This window comes from Biomphalaria glabrata, chromosome 8 (assembly GCF_947242115.1).
Source record: "Biomphalaria glabrata chromosome 8, xgBioGlab47.1, whole genome shotgun sequence".
NCBI lineage: Eukaryota > Metazoa > Mollusca > Gastropoda > Planorbidae > Biomphalaria > Biomphalaria glabrata.
The window spans coordinates 14,648,714-14,672,268 of record NC_074718.1 but is presented as its reverse complement, the minus strand read 5'-3'; the positions used below and the strand labels follow the sequence as shown (position 1 = coordinate 14,672,268).

Below are 23,555 nucleotides of genomic sequence, written 5' to 3'. Positions count from 1 at the left end.
CCGCATGCAACCTCTTGCTCTCTTCTATGTGAAACTAGTGAGAATTCATATTTTGTTTCTAGAGTTATAATGTATTGTGGGACGATATGGAAATGATTGTCACCTTGAACGAACGATTAGGGCTAGCCACCATTATAATATACAAAACTTAATAGAAAGCTAATCCGTATATTAAAGCTTCAAACACTGGTTTTGAAGTTGATACAAATTTTGATGCAACGTTCAGGATATTTTGAGGGAGCTTTTTTAAATTCTATTTTTTAATCGGTTTTTACACCCCCAAGTTCTCAACAAGTCAAGAGTCATGGGCCCAAGCGAAGTGGGCCCTTAATGGTCGTGGTCCCGGGTTCATTGAGCCCCTTCGCGACATGGACTGATCCAAACTTATTGATACACTTTGTTTTCTTTTTAAGTATTTTTTTTATTTTGCTTGTTAAATCCGATGACTTCACTTGACTTCACTTTATAAACTCAATGACTTCACTTGACTTCACTTTATAAACACAATGACTTTACTTGACTTCACTTTATAAAAACAAAGACATTACTTGACTTCACTTTATAAACACAATGACATAACTTGACTTCAGTTTATAAACACAATGACTTTACTTGACTTCACTTGATAAACTCAATGACTTCACTTGACTTCACTTTATAAACTCAATGACTTCACTTGACTTCACTTTATAAACTCAATGACTTCACTTTATAAACTCAATGACTTCACTTGACTTCACTTTATAAACTCAATGACTTCACTTGACTTCATATTTGACTGGTACAAATGTTGAACATGTTAGTTCTCCCACAACTCATTCTCGGATCAAGTTGAATCTCTACACAAGTGTTCATTTTTTTTTTGTTCTAACTAAACATGAATCGATTAAAAATTAACCAATTATTTCATTAATTAGAGGTTATTAATTAATTTTGGTTGAAAGCTAAAAAGGAAATAAATTTTACAGTACTGAGCACTTTTTCTTGGGTTGTTCCTCTAGAATGTAGATAGATCTGTAGAGATATAGGCCTACTACAGTGACATGGATGTAAATGTGGAGTTCTTACATACGCTTTATTTATTTATTTTTTTAAATTTATATTTTGCTTTCCTGGTTTTTCACAAGCTCGTCGTTTCAGTTTCAGTAGCTTTCAGTAGCTTCCAGTAGCTTTCAGTAGCTTCCAGTAGCTTTCAGTAGCTTTCAGTAGCTTCCAGTAGCTTTCAGTAGCTTTCAGTAGCTTTCAGTAGCTTCCAGTAGCTTTCAGTAGCATTCAGTAGCTTCCAGTAGCTTCCAGTAGCTTTCAGTAGCTTCCAGTAGCTTTCAGTAGCTTTCAGTGTGCCCTTAGTCAACTATTTTTTTAAAATCAGGATTACATAGTTGTAGGTCTGTGTGTGTGTGTGTGAGAGAGAGAGAGAGAGAGAGAGAGAGAGAGGAGGAGGAGGAGGGAGAGACAGGACGTCTAGCTGACAAAGATTTTCTTAGCTTTAAAGTGCAAAATAAAAAAGGCAATCACATTTTAATTCAATAAGCCTATGGCAACATAATTTAGTTTACTCGAATAATTCTTGAAAAACGCTTGAGAAAAAATAAACAAACAAACAAAAACTAATTTATTATATTTCAAAATACACAGTGACGTAAATATCATACTTAGATCTAGATCATAGATCCGTTCTTTTTTTCCGGCAGCAATAGACACATCGGCTTTTCGGCTGAAGCTTATTAATTGCTTGTCCCAGTTAACCTTCACACACATACACAAATCTTAACAATTTTTTTTTAAAGTTATAAAATATAATAGATATATTTTTTAAATCAGTTTAATTTAAACCATGTTTTATTAACATTAATGTATATATTTCATTTTGCAAATAAATCTGATGCATCCCTACATTGTAGCCTACATCTTTCGGCTAAAATGACCTGAAAAAAGCATCAACAAAAATAACAAAAAAAAAAGAATAAAAATAGATCTATACATGCCAGCCTTTTACTGGCTTTACAAGCGCTGGTTTCTTTTATTTCGCCCCACTCCTATTCATGCCCTGTGTATTCCCAGGGCAATAAATCATAGCATCGAATGGCGGCAAGGCCAAAACCCTACTTTATGCTCACGTATTAAAATTTCGGCCGATAAAGTTTATAAGACGTTCCTGTGCTACCACCCAGCCCTCGCTTACTGCTCCCGACTGATTGTCGCCGTAAATGATGACGTCACTCTCAAGGGGCCCTTCCGATAACCGAATTACAGATTACGTCCACAGATACACTTACACACTCATAAATATAGTTCGCCAATAACGTTAACATACTGCCTTGTACTTTTATCTAAATCATGCATAACTCTTGTCTTTTGTTAAAATAGTATTTTTGAAGTAATTTTCAGAAAGATGTTTCAATAGTTGTTTGCGATTTTGTAGATCAATCTTTTGTTTTCATTTGGCGTTTTAATATATTTTCTAAATTTTCCTCCCTGCTAGTTCTACTTCCCGTCTCTCTGTCGCCAATAATAACATTCAATAAAATACTATTTCTTGTCGGGAATACTTTTGAAATCCCATGTCAAACTTGTTGAGGTAGAATAACGGCAAATTAATCTTATGTTCTGTTAATTTCAGTGTTATATCTCGTAATTGAATGTGTTAGCTAAAGAGACAGTTTGTACAGCTATTTTTTAGATCGAGTCTAGTCTAGATCTAGATTATGACTTTATCAACTTTATGAAGTTTATGTAGATTCTCGACTCCGAGTCTCAAGTCTCAGTCTACTGTAACTCATCATCTTACTACTGAGTCTGATACTACTACTAGAAGTCTAGATTCTAGATCTAGTCTAGATCTAGATTAGATCTATCTAGCCTAATCTAGGACTAGAATGAGAATCTAGATCAAAGATTCTAGATCTAGGTACTAAAGTACTATGACTATAGTCCTATACTTACTGTCTATACTATAGTCTATAGTCTATACTATTATACTAGATCTTTAGTATTAGTCTAATTATATAGTCTAAGTCTAATATAGATTATTATCTAGATCTAGACAAGACTGAAATATGATTAGATCTATATGGATCTAAATTATTCAAAATCTGAGTGTTTCTCCAGTACTGGTAGTGGTATCAAAAAGTGTCACATTAGGCCAAAAATTAAATTTGGTTTCATTTTAAGTGTATTCACTTCTTCACCCATTGTACTTTAAGAATTTATCAATAGAAAATGAATTGGAATAAGTACAGTTTCTCAGCAGTGCTGGCAAAAGTGGTACCCTAACCCTGGTACCCACTTTTGCATCTCAGGTGCATCACTCATTCACTGGGACACAATTGATGATTTAAGTACAACTAACTATTACTTTGTTTGCTTTTTTAACATAATTTGAATGTTTCTATTGTATTAAGCTGCTAGATAGAGAAATTGAAGTTTTTGAGCACTTACGTTAAGTTTGCGCTCAATTTAAAAAATGGGACACCATAGCACCTGTAACACTACTGGTAAAAGTTTTTTAAATAAGATTTTTTAATAAGAAAATAGAATTTATGCTATACTTGCATTATAGCTAAATATATAGGCTATTATTTGCTGCAATATCTCAATGATAATTCAAGCATTTATTATAACATGACTATTATATCACAAGATGTTGCAGGTGCTACAATGGGACACCAATATGAAATATATAAATAGTTTTTTTGTTAATACATGCTGAAATACAATTTTTTTAAAGTCTGTAAATACATTACCAATTATTCTTTTATTATTGATTCACAAAATAGTTTTCTATAACCACAAATGAATGTACTAGGCCTTTGTATGTGTGTGTTCAACAATCCTTTAAAAATATATTAGACATAACTGCCTCAAACACGACCTAATCATAGACTAAAAGGTGCAGCTTTCTGACTTTCAATGCACCAAGAACAAGATCCAAATCTAGATTTACATATCTATAAATATAAATCTAATAATATATTTTTATAATGAAACAAATGAATAATTATATAAATGAAAGATATAGAGTCATTATAGACATTCTAGAATAGTAATAGATCTACTATGACTAGTATGAGTATTAGTAATTAGTACTATTCTAGACTCAAGATTCTACTACTAGGGCTAGGGTGGAGGGGTCTAGTGTCTTATAGTATAGTGACAATAGTTGTGGTGAATAGTAACAACTTAGTTTATACTAAGACTAAGTTTATAGATCTTCTGTCTATATCTATAGTCTATGTCATAACTATACTATGGCGAAAGCGATCTATATAGAAAATATAATATAGATCTAGATCTACTAGACTAGTCTAGTGTCACTAGTCTGTATTAGTATAAGTATAAGATTTAATAAGATTAAGTCAATTAAGAGTGTTAGATCCAGATCTTTTGATATATCTAGTCAATCTAGAATATTCTAAATGGACTAGATCTCTAGTCACTCTAGTCTAGTTAGTCAATTGAATGTATCATAGTTACTATTGATGAAATTGATCTATGAAGAAGACACCTGAAACACTGGCACATTATAAATATTTAGCTGAACACTTTGTTTATTTTATAGAGATTTAAAATTTCATGTGGTGGGTTACTAGATCTAGATCTAGAATCTAGCTAATTATTGCAGTAGTTCAAGGAACACCTAGGGTTCAGTGGAACACAGTTTGGGAAACACTGATCTAGATAATCTACATATATATCTAAATCTTTTTATATATTATTATTATATTCATACACAGAAGCAAGGTATATTCATACGCAGAAGCAGGGATTCTTACTTCACTTTAAAGTATATTTCCTAGACGCTAGCTAGGGTATAATCTTCAGTAACTAGATCTACATTTCAATGTTGAGCTGTGAATGGATTTTATGTATTAACTTGTAGGTAAGTTGAAAGTTCTGATGAAATCTAGAAACTTTAGAGCTAGGCTGACAATAAAAAAAAATATTTAGATCTAGTCTAGTTATCTGATTGATTTGATGGTTGCATGACTTACGACTGTCACAACAATGGTCCTAGATTTAGTTCAAACACTGACAACTTTTATTTCCTGCCGTACTGGACAAGGCCTTGAATTTAATAATCTTCTTTTTTTTTGACTGAACTTCCGAAACAAAAACAAGATGCAGTTTTAGATAGTTAGAGACCTAGATGTTTGTCTTACATTTAAGACAGGAAATCTATGTATATATATTAACTTTTGAATTTATTGATTAGTTTAGTATAAAGAAGGTTATTACTATAAAAAAAAAATCTAGATGCTTTCTTTCTTGTACTAGTTTGAGATGAAGAACCAACACTTGAGAGTTTAGATATTTTTTTAGGATATTGTCTGTTAATTTTGGCTTGAATCTAGAACTATATATTATTTTAGGCATCCAATAGTAGTGAAACTGCTTAGTTAAATCATGAAAAGTGTGAATGTCTGATTCAAACTTTAAAAAAAAAAAAACTACTGGGTTGGTTACAGCTAATGTCAAGTTTTAATAGCTCAGAAAATCTTAGTAACAGTCTTCCACTTTTAAGCTGTCAAATCTGGTCTTCTATTAAATTTACTTGCACAGTAAAGAATGAATATTATTTATAATACTTTTATATAAAAAATTTACCTAATTTCTTTACTTCCAAAAAATATTTTTTAAAATAAACTTTTGATTCCTGTCTGATATGAACAAGTCATAAATTGAACAAATCAAATATTTCTTTCTAGTTTTGGTTTATTTATTTTACATTAAAAACATTTTTCCTTCAGATTCTTAGAAACGAAATCCACCTGGTGAGTGTAGGGCAGAATGACCTCGCCACTCTCTAGTATATTTACTTTCACAAGTCCAGCTGTTAAAAGGCTTCTGGGCTGGAAGCAAGGAGATGAAGAAGAAAAATGGGCTGAGAAGGCAGTTGACTCATTGGTGAAGAAGTTAAAAAAGAAGAAAGGTGTGTGCACTAAATTATTGAATGTACCTGTGATACATGACCTTGAATTCTATTTAGACTGGTGGAAGCAAGCTGTCATCCCCATCTCACCCCCCCCCCCCTATCTGTTTGAAGTGTTGATCTATTTTATACTACTGCAAATGGCCAGCGTGCCTTAGTTTGTGTATTACTGATCTAGCGCCATGTTTCCTTACATAGCTTATTTAATATAAAATACTTTGTAAATGGGTTTACCCGATTTGTTAAAAAGTTTTAGGTATTTTTTTAGGGCCTTCTCTTGTTGTGGGTGAGACATTTAACATACACTACAGTGAATACAGTCTCTGTCTTGATCTGAAAAACATTCAAGCCAAATTTTATCAAGATTGGTCAAATATTTTTCATTTCTATTCGAGACATACATACATACCCCTTACATTTTGCTTTATATATTAGATTTGTATAATACCACTAACTCACTGATTGATCATGAAATCTCATAAAATGTCAAACTTATCCACATACCTCCTAGATACTCGCTAAGAACCTGATTTGACATATTTGCCACCTAACGACTGCTTTTTGCGAAAAACCACTAGCTTTTTATCAAACCTTTGTATTTTATTTTCGGTCTACACATAAAGCTTTTTTTAAATATCGTGAAAGTAGGACTTCCTGTGTATTATTTCTTTCAGATTAAAACTTGCCTTACATTACTTTTGCTTCCCTTTAGTTGCTGACTAAACAAAATAATTAAAAGACCTAATCCTAAGAATAAAAAAAAAAGAGAGATCTAGATCTATTCTCATTTTGCTACATTCAAAAGGGGTATAAAAAAACAACAACAATAAAACCAAATTGATATTTCTTTTATTTAGTGAACACAATAAACAAATAAACGGGCATGGCCGGTGTGTAATGCTAGTAATACTTACAAACTGCTGGCATTTATGTTGATCATTAATCCATAAGTTCATTTGTAAACAGCATTGGATCTTATTCTATTTCTTTTTTTAATCAATTATGATTTCCATTTTTTGGTTACAATGTTTGGCTTTCTTATTTAAGTAAAGCTAATCCATTTCTATTGTGTCATATTACCATCACAATGACAAACAGCCTTTACTTTCACATCCAATGTCAGAGTTGGGTGGACTCAGGGTGGTCCTAAAAAATCCAGAAGTTTAGGACCAGTCCTCAGCGGAATTTGAACTTGGGACTCCTTGGTTCAGAAATCAAGTGTTTTATCACTCAGACCACTACACCCCTTATAGAAACAGATGAGCTTTAGATTGCTAGGTCTAAAAGGGTTACCCTTTCTTAATGCTCAACATTTTGTCTAATATTTTCAAACACCAAAAGTTGACCCCTCACCCCCCCCCCCCTTTTGTTTTTTGTTCAAACTTTGCACATTGCATGTCTTAGCTATTTGATGAGGTGCCCTGGTAGACAGATTTTGATTATGTTGGTACTATGACTATATAGACTGGTACTGGCAGACTACCAAAAAAATTCATACTGTGTCTGTGTGATCTGGAGTTGACTTCCACTATGTTACGAAGGACTGTCTCAACATGGTTGTCTCCTATTTCAAAATAAATAAGGATTCCACATTCTAAGCTCACTAGGAGTTCACTTTCACCTCAGTGTCCTTATTCTGTGTATTATTGGTAATTTTTTAGTTAGGTCATAAAGCATATTTTTTTAATGAGAGTGGTGTAAAAGCTAGGGCTCTTTGTGTAAAAGCTAGGGCTCTTTGTGTAAAGGAATCTTTACAAATTGACAATCTGATTCCCTAAATTAGCAGCTCTTTTGGACAACTCAGTCATTCAGATTGAGAAAAGTTAAAAATAAAATGCTCACATATGTCACAAAACATGTAAAGAAAAAACTAAGTGATGATTGGCTGTTCTAAAACCTAATCAGAAAGTTTGGTTGTGAATGTCTCACTGGACTAAATAGGTTTGAACTTCAATATTTCTTTTGAACATTTTGTTTTATAATATTTAGACTAACATTTCATGAATTTCCTGATTTAAAATGAACTACAGGTGCTCTCGAAGATCTTGAGAAAGCTTTGTCCTGTAAAGATCCTCACACCAAGTGTGTGACCATTCAAAGATCGTTAGATGGAAGACTACAGGTGTCTCACAGGAAAGGTTTGCCACATGTCATCTACTGTCGAGTATGGAGGTGGCCAGACTTACAGTCCCACCATGAGCTCAAGCCTCTAGAGACATGTGAATACCCATTCAGTGCTAAACAGAAGGAAGTCTGTATTAATCCTTACCACTATAGAAGAGTGGAGAGTCCAGGTATGTTTAAATAGTCTGTTTAGGAGTTAAATGACCGTGTGGTGTGTTTGTTTTGTAAGTTAAAATACTTTTAATATAAGGTTTAATCTTAGTCTCTTGAAGTAACCATTATACTTGCAGGCTCTTTTCATAATGCACTGATGTAACATGATGTAGTTATTAAGTTGATTGTCATCAAAGTTGTTCACAGAAAATGAATATAAATTCAGAGATTAAATAAATGACAACCAAAAATCAAATTTTTTTAATATGTAAACTGTAGCCAGACTGACAGAATAACATGATAAAAATTCACATACTAAAAGTGAATAGTGAACCTCCCAAGAAGTAACAATGAATCCAAACATCTCTCAATATGAAAACAAAAGTCTTTCCTAGCACACTTCCCCACCTTAGGCAATAGGTCTGCAGAAATGTGTCCTTTAAATGTCTACAGCACACTTCCCCGCCTTAGACAGTAGGTCTGCAGAAATGTTTGCTTTAGATGTCTACAGCACACTTCCTCACCTTAGGCAGTAGGTCTGCAGAAATGTGTGCTTTAGATGTCTACAGCACACTTCCCCACCTTAGGCAATAGGTCTGCAGAAATGTGTCCTTTAGATGTCTACAGAACACTTCCCCACCTTAGACAGTAGGTCTGCAGAAATGTGTGCTTTAGATGTCTACAGCACACTTCCCCACCTTAGACAGTAGGTCTGCAGAAATGTGTGCTTTAGATGTCTACAGCACACTTCCCTACCTTAGGCAGTAGGTCTGCAGAAATGTGTCCTTTAGATGTCTACAACACACTTCCCTACCTTAGGCAGTAGATCTGCAGAAATGTTTGCTTTAGATGTCTACAGCACACTTCCCCACCTTAGGCAGTAGATCTGCAGAAATGTGTCCTTTAGATGTCTACAGCACACTTCCCCACCTTAGGCAGTAGGTCTGCAGAAATGTGTGCTTTAGATGTCTACAGCACACTTCCCCACCTTAGGCAGAAGGTGTGCAGAAATGTGTGCTTTAGATATCTACAGCATACAAAATGATGATGGCTCATTAAATTCATTTTGGGTGACTTTTAGTCTCTTCGGCCTTAGAACGACCAGTAGAATTGTGTTGGTGAAGACCTATTGAAATGTTTTCATTCATATCAACCACCTGTTTTTCATTCAGTCATGTAAATATATCCCTGTATCTGAAATTATGCAATATTAGGAATTCAAATGTGTTAAGCATTTTAGCTAGTAAAATCAGCAATAATACAGATTGCTTGATCAGAGTAAAATTAAATTTGACAATGATATATGAGAAACTTCATTTTTAAAATGACTTTCTTCGTGCTGTTTTGTTAGCACTTTACTCCCTACTTTACAACAGCATTGTTTTGATGATAAGAATCTGAAATGACTTTAAGCATGTTCAATAAATGTTTTTCGGAAGCAATTTTTTGGAACTTTTTAGCATATGTTTATGGTTGAATTAGGGACATGTAACAATAATAAAAAAAAATTCCTCATTTATTCAAATTTTCCCTAAATTTTTTTATTTTTCAGTTCTGCCACCAGTCTTAGTCCCACGTTACAGTGAATATCCAACCCATGGGGCTCTGCCCAACTTTCAGCAAATTCCAGAGCCATACATGCCTCACAATATCACCTATCCTTTCCAACAGCAACAGTCTCCACAGACCCCAAGCTCAGGTCCTGGCAGTCCATTTGGTCTACCTGGTAGATACTCTTGTCTATTTTTTAAAAACTTTCAATAGCTCATTCTTATATTTCAAAGAAAATGTAAAAAAAAAAAAAAATTATCTACTTTTTTTCTATTTCTACAGCTGACACTCCACCACCTGCTTACCAAACACATGATGACAACCAAAACAACACTAATATCCCACAGCCCATGGATACAAACCATGGGCCCAACCCTGCACATGGGGGCCCACCTATACCAGGACCAGTGTTTCCTTTGGCAAAAATAGCTCCTAGAATTACTGGCAAGTGGAAGTTAAATGTGAATTACTGTGATTAGTTTTAACACAAAGTAGAAAAAGCTGTCTGTCAATTATCGTTTAACATGTCTTTCCTCCTGATCAAATTTAAGCTTGGCTCATTAAGCAATCTATATGTTACCTGTATTCATGAATATGATGATTATGGTGTTTTATTGCAACCATGTAATAAAAAGAAATGTAATCTTCATGTGTTTGCTTTTGTATAATGTTTGAGTCTATCTGAGCCGGCATATTACTAATTTTTTGATAGGGTGCACTTGAGTATGTATTAAACATATCATGTAAAGAAATACTTCCAACATCAATAACCAACAAGGATCAGAAATTCAATACTGTTTAACAATGGGGCTGAGTATTTGTTCATAACTAGATTTACCAGTTTGAAAGCTTGGGAGTGACTATTAATTTATTCTATCTTGCTATCATTTCTTTTCTCTACAATCACATGTAATGTTGGTTCTGTCTGGTGCAGCCACAAGCTCTTAGTACATGACAAATAGCATGTTTGAAAGTTACTAACAGACACACTTCTTCAAGTTATGTTTGATAATTTTAACATTTTTTGTTTGCACTTTGTTTCAGACAAGCAAGCAGTCAATTACCAGGAGCCTCATTATTGGTGTAACATTGTGTATTATGAACTCAACAACAGAGTGGGGGAGCAGTTCCAGGCGTCATCTCACAGCATTGTTGTGGACGGCTTCACTGATCCATCACGTACAGACAGGTTCTGTTTAGGTCTGCTCTCTAATGTCAACAGAAACTCTACCATTGAGAACACACGCAGGCATATAGGACGAGGTATGTATAGTTAATTTCTTTAATAGCATGAAAAAAAGGTATTACATTAATTTAATTTTTGTTAGTACCCCCCATCAGATCTGTAATTTTTGGTCCCCTCTAACATTTACCCAAAGACCAGTAATGTTTATAAGTAGGAATTTAGTAAGCCTAGACAATAAACATTATGCTTATATATAAAATCTGTATATGTCTTGAGTATTTACTGACTTTCACTGGGTGCGCGTGAGGCCCTTAGTTTCCTGAACATGGCATCATGCTGATGTGGTTCTGCATGTGTCTCAGATTTCATTACTTCAAGCATAACAAAGTAAAAGTAATCAAACCATTGTCCAAACCAACGTTGTGAACACCCCCAACTAGATCTATTTCATCAAAAGTTTTCATGTGGTAAATAAAAACTGTTCAAAATATCAGTCAAAGAAGTTGAAGATTCATTGACGCTAGATCCAGAATAGTCTAGATCTAGGCTAGATAATAGATCTAATGTTTACTTTACTCTCTCTCTCTCTGAATCGGACTAGATCTAAGTCTAAACGTAGCGCTAAATTCTAATGATCAATGTCTTGATCAATATCAAGTTCATTATTAGCTGTATTTAGTGTATTATTTGTGATAATGGGTCTAAAAATTGAAAGGTCATTGAGAAAATGGCCTGCACAGCTAAGGAAAATCGAAAAAAAATCAACAAACTTTGAAGGCCCATAGAAACTGAAGCGAAAGACGTAAAAACATCCGGTTTATTTAACGAAACGATCTATATTTCAACTTTTTAAAAAACCCAGCCAGCTCAAAATAACACCACGCGTCGCGCAGGAAAACGAGAGCTACGCAAGTCACGTCGTGTGTGTGCTGTGGCGGGCGTATTTGGGCGCATTAGTACTAAGGGGGGAAAGGCGCATTTAGTCGCATTAGTAGCTAATGAGTTAAAAACATTGCGTTAGTATTCTAAAGAAGCGTTGTTGTGGGGCATCTCTGTTGCACTGACCACCTGTCAGCTCACTAAAAAAAAACTGTTGCCTTTGGCATATGTTCGTCCAACATATGGGATAAGTGCCCTGCCCAGCGTGACTGTCGGACTATAAGAAATTCATACCATTTCGCAAGAACATCGCTCTTTGAAGTGCGGTCTTACCACCGTTTGTCCATGATGGTGTGCAAATATCTTGGTGAAAGTGTTCAAGAAGTCTTAGTTGCTTTCTATAAAGTACCCATGTCTCAGATCCACAAAGATGGGTTGAGAGAACCACTGCTTGGTAGACACTGATTTTTGTAGCCAAGCGGAGCGATTTATTTCACCACACTCATTTTTGGGTGTCAATCAATATGGTAAACGTTAATCCTACACACAATTAAAAAAAGGGCATTGTCAGCTTTCATTTAATAAAAAAGTAATGCAAAGACAAATTTATTTTTAATAAAAAATCTTAATTTTCACTTATTATTATCCTTATCCCTACTCTGACTGAGCCGCTCCCAATCCGTTTCACATAGGGATCCGCAAAAGTTAGGGCCGGCCCTGGGTATCATGTTCAGTGTGTGTGCAAGTAAGGCATAGAGAAGCTGTGTTATGACCATTTCCTATGTTTTAGTATGGGACAGTAGACTTCGAAGCTTGAACACATTGCAATAATTCACCAGCAAAATAACAACAAAGTAAAAGCTACCTAACGGTCTATGCAATTAAAGTGTAAATAATTTATAAAGCCTTTAGAACACAAAAACGAATCATACATCACAAATTTAATTTCATTATTTTTCTTCCATAGTTTCATAATAGAGCAATCTACAATAAGATGTTGCACAAAAGTTGATTATGCCTATTGATTCATTAAAACTTGATCTTGTTTGCAATGAAATGTTTTGTTGTACTGTTGTAAGCCTAGTGACGTAAGCCATGTCAAGTTTTTTTCCTTTGACGTCATATGGAAAAGTTTCATTCATTCGATAATGAGCCATTTTCTATCTGATTTAACGGTTGACCTAGAGTTTTTGTGATGTGGCCAATGAGTAGAGAATTTTTTTCTTATTAATATACACATACCTTGAAAATTTAAAGAAAACCGTTTTTCGAAATAAAATTTATATATACATATAAATATATATACATACATACAAGAATTGCTTGCTTAAGAGTATAGGGTTAGACACTCTTGAGCAGATATTGAATAGCATATATACAATTGCTTTTTTAAGCATTTTTAGTGGACCTAGAGTTAAGTTCCTTTTCATTCATGTACAGTTTAAAGACCAGTGAAACAAATAGTAGAAGTGAGCTCATTCTTTTGAAGCATTTTAAAAACAAAAATGTGATTTGATTTTCAAACACATTCATTCTTTATAGTTCTCAAGTTACTCATTTGTGCATTATACTTCATAACTGTTGATATGTCTCCTGATTCTATTTTCTAGGAGTTCACCTGTACTATGTTGGTGGAGAGGTTTATGCTGAATGTTTAAGTGAAAGGAGCATCTTTGTACAGAGCAGAAACTGTAATTATTCCCATGGATTCCACCCAACGACTGTCTGCAAAATACCACAAAATTGTAGTCTCAAGATATTTAATAATCAGGTACATAGATCAGCTATTTCTTATGTGGCAAGTTACAACTTCACTTTTCCAACAAAACAAAACTTACATTATTTTTTCTCCTTATGGATGAATGCAAACTGAAGTAAAAATTGTTTTGTTTTTTTAACATGCTCACTCTTTTGTCTCCAGTAGAATTAGATTAAATCTAGATCTAGATATTTCAATTCATATTGAAATTCTTAACATTTGGATTAGATATACTTTGATTTTACAGATTTTGCATCCAGAATATTTTATGAAAACTTTTTTCTAAACAAATCTAGTATGGGTAGATCTAGTGGACTAGATTTAGATCTGAAATTTAGATTCCTCTACTTCAATGCAGGATGGCAGCCTGGTTGTGCATTGTGCGCTTCCAACTGTCATCACACTAGTTCATAGCTTCAACCCCGCCGGTGTCATCCCTGGCATCCTACAGAATATTTGGACTTGGACGTAATAATCTTCAATTCTAAAGAAACATCCAAGTCAGATAGTCTAGACTAGTAGTTTCATTATGATTCTGTTAGAAAACACTTTGAATGTTCAATAAAATCATTCTAGGCTATATGTATATATGATTATTTCTTATCTTAATCATAGCCGAGTAGTATTATTTTCAGATAAGTTTCTATGTAAATACAATTAGGTTTGTGTCCCATATTTTCTTTGTATGCTAAAAAGTACAATTGTAGTGTATTAATTTTTTTTTAAATACATATTAAAAAGCATTTATCAACACCATATACTAGGTGCAGTGGCTGAGCGGTGAAGCGCTTAGCTTCCGAACCGGAGACCGGGGTTCGAATCCTGGTGAAGACTGGGATTTTTAATTTTGGGATCTTCGGGCGCCTCTGAGTCCATCCAGCTCTAATGGGTACCTGACATTAGTTGGGGAAAAGTAAAGGCCGTTGGTCGTTGTGCTGGCCACATGGCACCCTAGTTAACCGTAGGCCACAGAAACAGATGATCTTTACATCATCTGCCCTATAGACCACAAGGTCTGAAAGAGGAACTTTTTTTTTGAACTAGTCACAGCTGTATGAATGTTTACAAACTTTGTGTAGAGAATTTTCTAAAAATGTATTCCTGTCACTATCTTCTCATTGAAATATATGAAATGATCTGGATAAACAGTCTATTAGGCAATTAGGCTGCTCCAGGTAGCTTTAGAATTCTACAAATAGAGCTACTGAATTTGTGAAAGGATTTATGCTTTTTTTTTTTTTTTTCATATTTTCTAACACGCATATTTTTTCATATTTGTTACTATGTATCATAATACTTTAAAGCCTCCACCAAACATTTTTTATAAATATTTCAGGAGTTTGCAGCTCTCCTGTCCCAGTCAGTCAACCACGGCTTTGAGGCAGTCTATGAGTTAAACAAAATGTGCATCATACGCATGAGCTTTGTGAAAGGGTGGGGAGCTGAATACCACCGGCAAGATGTGACATCCACCCCGTGTTGGATAGAAATTCGACTGAATGGACCCCTTCAATGGCTGGACAAGGTTCTCACACAGATGGGCTCCCCTATGAACCCAATCTCATCAATGTCTTGACCCCCACCTCTTTCAGTATACCACAATTTTAACTCACCATCATTTGTAGCTATCCTTACAAACAAAATCACAATCATAAGCATAACCTTTCCATTTGTATGTCTCCATGTTTCCTTAGCATACATTTTAAATGGATAGTTTTGTATGAATGAAGGACATTGAGTTTATTAATGGTGCTGTTTATCTCTATACATGGATTAACACAACCACGGCTACGTGACTTCAAAGATGTCAAAGAACAGTTTTAAATCCAGTTCATTAGTGCTGACACTTTTCTTATTCTCAACTCTAATTGTGTGTGTGTGAAATAAAAACTTATGGGGGGAAAAATGTATAAATAATTTGTTAAGATTGTAAAAAATGGATTCTTTTAAAACTTTTTTTTTGTTTTTGTTAGCAGTGACAATGTACACTAGATTTCCCGATCAACTTTTTTTTTGTTTAAATAAATATTGAATAATAAATTGAAGCAAAAAAAAATATATATATATAATATATATCTATATACATGGTAAAATCTTGAATGTGGAGTTAGTGTATTCTGGAATGTTTCAAAACACTGGGTATTTCAAAGTAAGAATTTTTAACTTGAAGACAAGCTTAATTAGCCTGTTCAAAATTCTTGTACAAGTTTTCCAAGACTTGCACATTCGCTCATCAAGTTAATTGTGAAACCATCAGTCCACTGTGGAAACAAAATATAGTTCTGATTGTTGTTTCAGCTTGCAAGTGAAAATATTTGTATCTTTTGTTGATCAGAAATTGTAGAAAAAAAAGTATCTATATATATTAGATTTTTCTTTAGTTAAAATGCTTGTGTATACCTGGGCCTGCTGAATTTGTTCATGGGATTAGCTTCTATCTCTTGTTACTGCTGTGTATATAATCAAAGATTGATTTGTGTAGTTCAGAGAGCTGCTGTGTATATAGACTTCAGTTTTACTCATCACATTTTCTATTTAGTTTTGTTTAGGATCTGCTGCTTTGTGTTCTTATACCTATTAGTGTGATCTGTGTATTTTTTTGTGATAACAAATGTGTTCTTACACTCATTAATTGATAACATAATGTTGTGAGACCCAGTTTTAAAACAAATAATATCTGGCCCCAGTTGTTTGTGATTTTAATGATGGAAACTGATGATATTGCCCTGAACAAAGTTATTGGAAAATATTAACTATAAACTTTATGTTTCTGGACACGCTAGAGGTGGGTGTTTTTTTAAAACCATTTTATTGTTTGGATTCATTTATGTATAGTAAGGTTTTAATTGTGTGATATTCACATTGTCAGTTTATACTTGATGAAGTTTGCAGCTGCTTACTAAGGGAATATTTGTGTATTGATTCTGTTATCTTCTTTTAACCAGTGTTTGGCTGTTAAGTCATCTACTCTTGTGTAGGAAATATCTTAGTTGCTTGTTTTTTTAATTAATATATATCACTGCATTTTTTAAAAGTTTTTACATGAGCATTTCTTTGTTTGAAAATTAGCACCAAACAGCAATTAGCTACAGCAGCTAAAGTACATTATGGTCCAATTGCTACCAATTTGAAGTCCATCCAAACAGCAATTAGCTACAGCAGCTAAAGTACATTATGGTCCAATTGCTACCAATTTGAAGTCCATCCAAACAGCAATTAGCTACAGCAGCTAAAGTACATTATGGTCCAATTGCTACCAATTTGAAGTCCATCCAAACAGCAATTAGCTACAGCAGCATAAGTACATTATGGTCCAATTGCTACCAATTTGAAGTCCATCCAAAAAGGAGTTCCTTATTTGTGGGATTTTTTTTTTTAAATTCTTTTTTCCAAGCTACTTCCCAATACCCTACTTTCAGGGGTAGTAACCATGCTGTCTATAGTAATTCAATCTATATCTTAAAAAAGAAACATTTAAATTTAAAAAAGGGATCAACTGTTAAAAGCCATGTAAAGGGAAAAAGCGTTAGGGTTGTTCTTAGCACTATGTTTATGTTGGTCTAGTTTCAAAAAAGGTATATGATATTTAAACCATTTTTCTATCACTGTGTAGAAAGTGTTTTGGAAGGCATATTTCATTATTTGACATTAGTGATTTTTGAAATATTCTAAGTTTGAGGTTTCAATATAATTTTTTTTGCTTAGATAATTATTCTAATATGACTTGTTATATTATTTGTGAAGCCAGTCACAGGCTCACCAAAAAATATATATTTTACATGCATTAAAAATATTACTGTGATTTAGGTCTATGTTAGTTCAATAAAAAATGTTCAGTGACCCAAAGATAATAGACTTTTGCAAGGACTAAGATAAACTCTGTTGACACCAATAGATGGGTAACCAGTGTATGTGTTTTTGTAAGTGTGGAACTGTTGCTATAATATGAGAATGTAGAAAGTGTGCAAGGCTTATCATATATATAGGTAGTGGTGCTATTTCTCAAAGTTTTATTTACCTATTAAATGTTTATATCCTTCTATGTTTACGTTGACCCACTTTGTGATTCTATACAGTCTACTTAATGCTGTAGACATGAGCTTATATCAGGGGTGGGCAACCTTTTTCTGCCTAGGGCCGCATTCAAAAAAATTGGGTACCGGGGGGGGGGGGGGGGGCGCATACATATATACTCTATATATATAATTAAGATGCACATACATTTCATGTGCAAACAACAAATTGCAATGCTTACGATGATAAACATGAAGTCTGTCTTCAACTCTTCATTAGAAATGTTAGTAACAAAGTCACCGTAAATGTCCGTGCTTTGACTGAGAAAAACAGGCTTTGTAATAAAATAAAGAGCAATATCCCAACCGTAAACTCATTACAGGAAAGTTTACACAAATCTGCATTAAATACAAGTTAACAAATAGGAAGATCATATGCTATGCATCTATTTTAATTGGGACCACCAAATTCACTTTGCCTAGGGCGCGGTAAATCTGTTTTAAGTTATAAAATGGTTAAATTTAATCATTTCTATAGATATTTACAATTATTTATTTTTAATATATTTGTATTGTGATTTCTTTAGGTGTCCGCATAAAACACTTCGGCAGGCCGCATGAGGATTGCGGGTCATAATTTGCCCACCCCTGGCTTACATCTTCAGCTTCTGGCATTGGTGGTAAAGGGGAGTTGATGATTTTCATCCTTTTCCCTGGAAATTACCAAAATTATACATAATGTGCACAAGCAATAATATTTTTTTTAATTGGCATCTGCTTCTTGTACTTTAATTGATAGACTGTGACAAAAAAGATCATTTCCTCCTTTAACTGAAATATTGCATTTTCTATTACAGCCAATTGTTGGATTACTTTAATTCTGTATCTTATACTACTGTGGTCTAGCTACAATTGAATGAATACCATTCATTGGATGTCAGAGCTGTCAGGCTTACGTTTATATGACTGAGGGTACCCCTACAAAATAACGCAGAAAAAATATGTTTCAGTCATTTTGAAAGAAATACTTTAGATTAATGTTATCATTTTTTTTCAGTCATTTATAGGAAACACTTTAGATATCTTAAAACATTAATATATAAATAGTAATCAAAAACTAAAATGCTTCCCAGGACATTAAATTACTTATAATCCGGTACTTGTATGCACATCATATATAAGTCAGCGCTACTTTGTCTTGTGCTATTTTGTCGGGTCACCATGACTGAGACTTGTCTTGTAGATGTACTAGACTGAAATGAAGATGCACTCTACATTACAGTTATGCAACTTTTGATTTGAACTTATTTTGTTTTTTTCTTTTCACTGGATGCAATTTTGTAGGTGAGACAACAAGCTTGTAAAATAAAAAATCAAGTTATAATATACTGGTCAATGTCTGCACTACATACAGGTCTTGAGATCTTAAAATCCTGCATTTTGTTTTTAAAGTTTATATTTAATATCAAAATGTTATGGCATGGATGGCTGCCTGGTCGTGCGGTTTGCGTGCTGGACTGCTGTTTGGATTTATCTATGGTCCTGGGTTCAAACCATGCCTGCTCCCATCCCCCGTCATCCTGCGGCAGGGTTGGACTAGGAAGTAAACTATCTTCAACTTTGAAACGAACATAAACCCTAGCAGGTCTCCTTCTAAAATATGATGGCTGTCTACTTAACAGCATATAAATATTGTTACCAATCCTTGACTTGATGTCATTATTAGTGTGTTTGAAGAATATTCTGAATGTGTAGTATATGTTAAATGTGACTTGTTCAGGGTGTTCATCTCCTTGTGTTGTTCTGTACTTCCAGAGTTTCTCTCTGCCAATTATGTAAATATAGTCTCTCATTATTACCACAATATCTAGGCTTACTTATTGATTAGATATGTATACTGAATGTTGTTTGTGTAGATTGATTTATACTTAATGCTAGCATCCGCAGCCATTGTGTTTCAGCTTTCATTTCTCTAGGCCCCAGGTAAATAGTCACTTCTACAACAGGGTTTTAATTACAGACTTTTAATTTATTTGTTTGTATTACAATGTACACCTTGTCCACCTATATAATTCTCATCATCAAACATTTATGCAAATATACCACTTGTTTTTAATTCGATTTGCCGCCAGTTATGCAAATTTTTTTTTCTCTCAGAATCAAATGTTTAACCCTTAAGCAAGTTAATGGCTATGTGTCTGTTTATGAAACAAATTACCGATTGCATTTGTATGTTGTTTTTTTATTTTTTGAATATTTTGGGTCAGTCGAAATTTTTTAATAAATGGAATCAATAGAATTCTTGAATTTCATATGGGTCAATACAATTTTTAACAAATAGGGTCAGTAGAAATGTTTCAAATATTTGAGGTCAGTAGACAACACTGTTAAGTACACTTTAGAGCTTGGCTTCATTTGGTGTTGAATTTATTATTTTTTGTTTTATTTTGTGGTATTAGGTTTATGCCTTATAATTTAATAACTGGTTTATTGAATTTTGTGATCAGATGAATATCAGTTTTTTCTAACAAATTTTATTTGGTATTGATGAGTTTATGGTCATTCAAAACATCGTACTTAGCATATTCATTTGGTTGATTAGGAAGAGCGCTGGCAAAGCAAATGCGTTTTGAAGAGAAAATGTCAGAGTGGTAGGGTAAATTATTTCAAGTGTCCTAGCCGTTGGGAAGTTAGCTTGTTTACACTGATTTGATTTTCAAAAATTAAGCCAAAGTTATTTTGCGCTTCCATTGTTGTATTTTATTTACATCTCTTGGCATGAATGCTAGATTTCAAATAGCATTATGTCCCCTGTGCAAGGTCAAGAAGTTTAGTTTTCACTTTGTACATGCTATTGTGGTCACATGTTTTCCAATGCCAGGTTGTAAATTGGAATGTTTTGTTTTGGTAAAATGGTTAGAAATTCAAATGTTTGACCCACTTAATAGCTTAAAAAAAATGTTTAATTACTATGATAAAATATATCAAAAAGCCATTTAAACATGTTGACCATTTGCTCCCGTATCATGCAAAAGGACAATACAGGTGTTGTAGATCATGTCTCAAAACATATTGCTTCAATAGAAGGCAATGCTTAAATAATATATAAATACATAAGTATTTGAATGTGTCTGTTTAGCCCTGGATGTTAGTCTTGTAGAGTAGGATTTTTGTTTCATTATTCACTGCATAGGTATCAGTGTTTCTGAACCTGTTTTGTTGTTTTCAAGTATCTTTTAAGTAAATACTTCAATTCCTAATATCTCCCCCCCCCCTTTTTTTTTTTACAACTATTCCACACAAAGCCTTTATAGTTATTTGAAGAGCTGTGTGCATGTAGCCTAAAGAAAAGTTGATTTCAACACACCAGCTGGTTCACTCAGTGACTCTAGGCTAATGAGGTTGTCAGGTTGAGACGAGCTGATTTATAAGATAATTGTTAGGCTGTACCAAACTAAAGATAATGTGTATGATTCTTGTTGTCATGATGTCAACACAATCAGAGTTACTCTATCAGCAGTCTTGTAGAAAATGTGTTTCCTCTGACTGCCAGGCTGGTATGGCTGATCTAATATTTCATTTGCACTGAGGCTGTCAACTATCATGTTTTTGTACAACTCGAACAAATTATTCCATCAAAAATGTAGGTCAATAGTGGAGATTTTCAAACATGGTGGAAAAACGTATAAAGTAGCTAGTGTGTGTTGGTGTATCCGGTGTACAAACGTAAGTGTTGATCAGCTTTGTTTTTAATAAAGTTAAGGGTTGTTTTTGTTGCACCGCAGAATCAAATGTTCTAAACTCTTGTGCTTGTAGCCTGAAATAATTTCAAATTGAGGAGGCATTCATTACACTTTCCTTCTGTGGCATAAAACAAAAACTAATGGGTGACTAACTCATGGTAATAAAGAGACCAACTACAGCTCATTTAAGTATTTATAGATCAGTTCATTTCTTTATTTATTTGGCAACAGGAAAGTTCAATTTAACTTCTTTGACATTCTTAGTTCATCATGAAAATCTCCAACCAACGACCTGTTTTGGAAAATGACTTGTTCACAAAAGATATGTTCTGTATAATCTGTAATAAGCAGATTGGCTTTGGTGTTAAAAGTATTTTTTTGTTTACTAGTGTTGGTCTAATTATCTAATACGTTGGAATATAAATTACTTGGTAATATAAATTAAGTAATTAGTTAAAGCCTGTTATTGTTTTTTTTATAATACTTGTGTTATTTTAAATGTTTCAACAGATTTGTTATTAATAAGCAATAAAACTAGTGAGTCTTTTTTTTTTCTCTCTCTCTTTATCTAATCACATAAGCTTTGTTGTTGTTGAAAATATTCACAACTCCCAAATACATCACAACTCTGTTTCAAACTTTGTCAACATGCAACATTTAAAAGTTGCTTTAGATACTTGTCTAAAACTGTTGCAATTTTACAATTTAAAAACAGAAAGGAGGAGTGGGTCACCAAACAATCACCCCCCTCTGGTCATGTCATGAACTATCATGATTAGCATTTCTTTGTGGGTCATGCCCTGGCATAACATGCTCACCCTTAGCTTAGTACTAGGCCTGGGTGTCATTCCTAAGGGTTGTGATAATATGAAGGCTTTGCTGTCATTATTATTTGTGTGTGCAGAGAAAACCCTGTTGTTAGACCATGTAAACTAGTTGAGTAGCTCTCCTGACTAGAAGACATTTTCTTTTTCTCTCCACCACTCCCCACTCATTCCTTTGCCATTCTTTGCTCCCTTTATAAATGCTATTATGGAGCACTCAAACAGGATTCTCTGGATTGTTATTTGGCTTCCATTAACTTGTGTTCAGATTGTGAAGAGTTCTTCATTCAAGTTGTATAACTCTTGTTCATTCAATGTCCTGCATCTGCTCTGTGTGTGTCTCTGGTACATATATTAAACTAAACATAAACTTAGACCAACTTGAATTGTTGTTGATATTCTTCGTCTGTTGCAAGTTTGCCCTTTTTTCTTTTCTACTTTAATTTAAATCTGTTTTTTAACATTGTGGATGATTAAATATAAGCTTTTGTTTTGTTTTGTTTTTATAGAACCAAACAAAAAATCTCATGACATCACTTTCTATTACCTGGCCACTAATTTCACCATGCTATGTGTTAAGGGGAATCATCACTAAACTGATTTCAAATGCAATCTCTGTCCACTTAAACAACAAGGACTTAGGGGTGGGAGTGCCTTGGACTGTCAACAACAAGGACTGAGCTGGAGGGTGGGAGTGCCTTGGACTGTCAACAACAAGGACTGAGGGGTGGGAGTGCCTTGGACTGTCAACAACAAGGACTGAGGGGTGGGAGTGCCTTGGACTGTCAAAATCTAGGAAACATCAGTTGCTTGTGTTACCGAATCATTTCCAGACATATTACCTGGCACATTGAACATGTACATTATGTTTTTTTGCTTGTAACTTTTGTAGGTTTCCCCCTGATGCATTTTTTTTTTAATTTAACAAATGTATCCCTGTACCTGATGTCTCAAAACGGTACTTTCAGCTTTCCTAAACCGAAACTATTAATTCACATATACTTCCAGAGTGTTTTGCGAGCTTGTGATTGGTGTCTTTACTTTAAGAAGGCTGTAACGTTTGCAACATGACCAATATTCATATTACTTTAAGTTAACATAGTAGGCCTAGCTTGGACAAAGCTGAGAATAATTATCAAAAAAAGGCAAATACATATATGCTTATACATCTCATGACTTCATTGACTATTGTTCTACTTTAAGAAGTTTGGGGAAACAGGCTTAGATCTAGGCTTCAATTTGCAAGTGGAGGTAGTAGTAAATTAATATTTCTTCTCTACCGTATTCCAGAGGAAATGTACCTGACACTTATACATAGCCTAACATCATTATAACGATAACAAACGAAATGCATGCACATATCACTTTAACTGTACATATGAATGAGAAAGTTG

The 23,555-nt window shown here is 33.9% G+C and overlaps 1 protein-coding gene across 1 annotated transcript; it reads left to right on the top strand.

The window, feature by feature from the left end:
- Positions 1–2,454: 2,454 nt before the first annotated feature.
- On the top strand, positions 2,455–22,535 carry LOC106074292 (mothers against decapentaplegic homolog 5-like). The gene is made up of 9 exons (XM_013235042.2): positions 2,455–2,578; positions 4,734–4,879; positions 5,748–5,929; positions 7,960–8,223; positions 9,759–9,932; positions 10,040–10,201; positions 10,802–11,020; positions 13,433–13,593; positions 14,918–22,535. Exons 3-9 carry the CDS (start codon positions 5,788–5,790, stop codon positions 15,155–15,157), a joined length of 1,362 nt encoding a protein of 453 aa, XP_013090496.1. The 5' UTR covers positions 2,455–2,578; positions 4,734–4,879; positions 5,748–5,787; the 3' UTR covers positions 15,158–22,535.
- Positions 22,536–23,555: the final 1,020 nt, after the last annotated feature.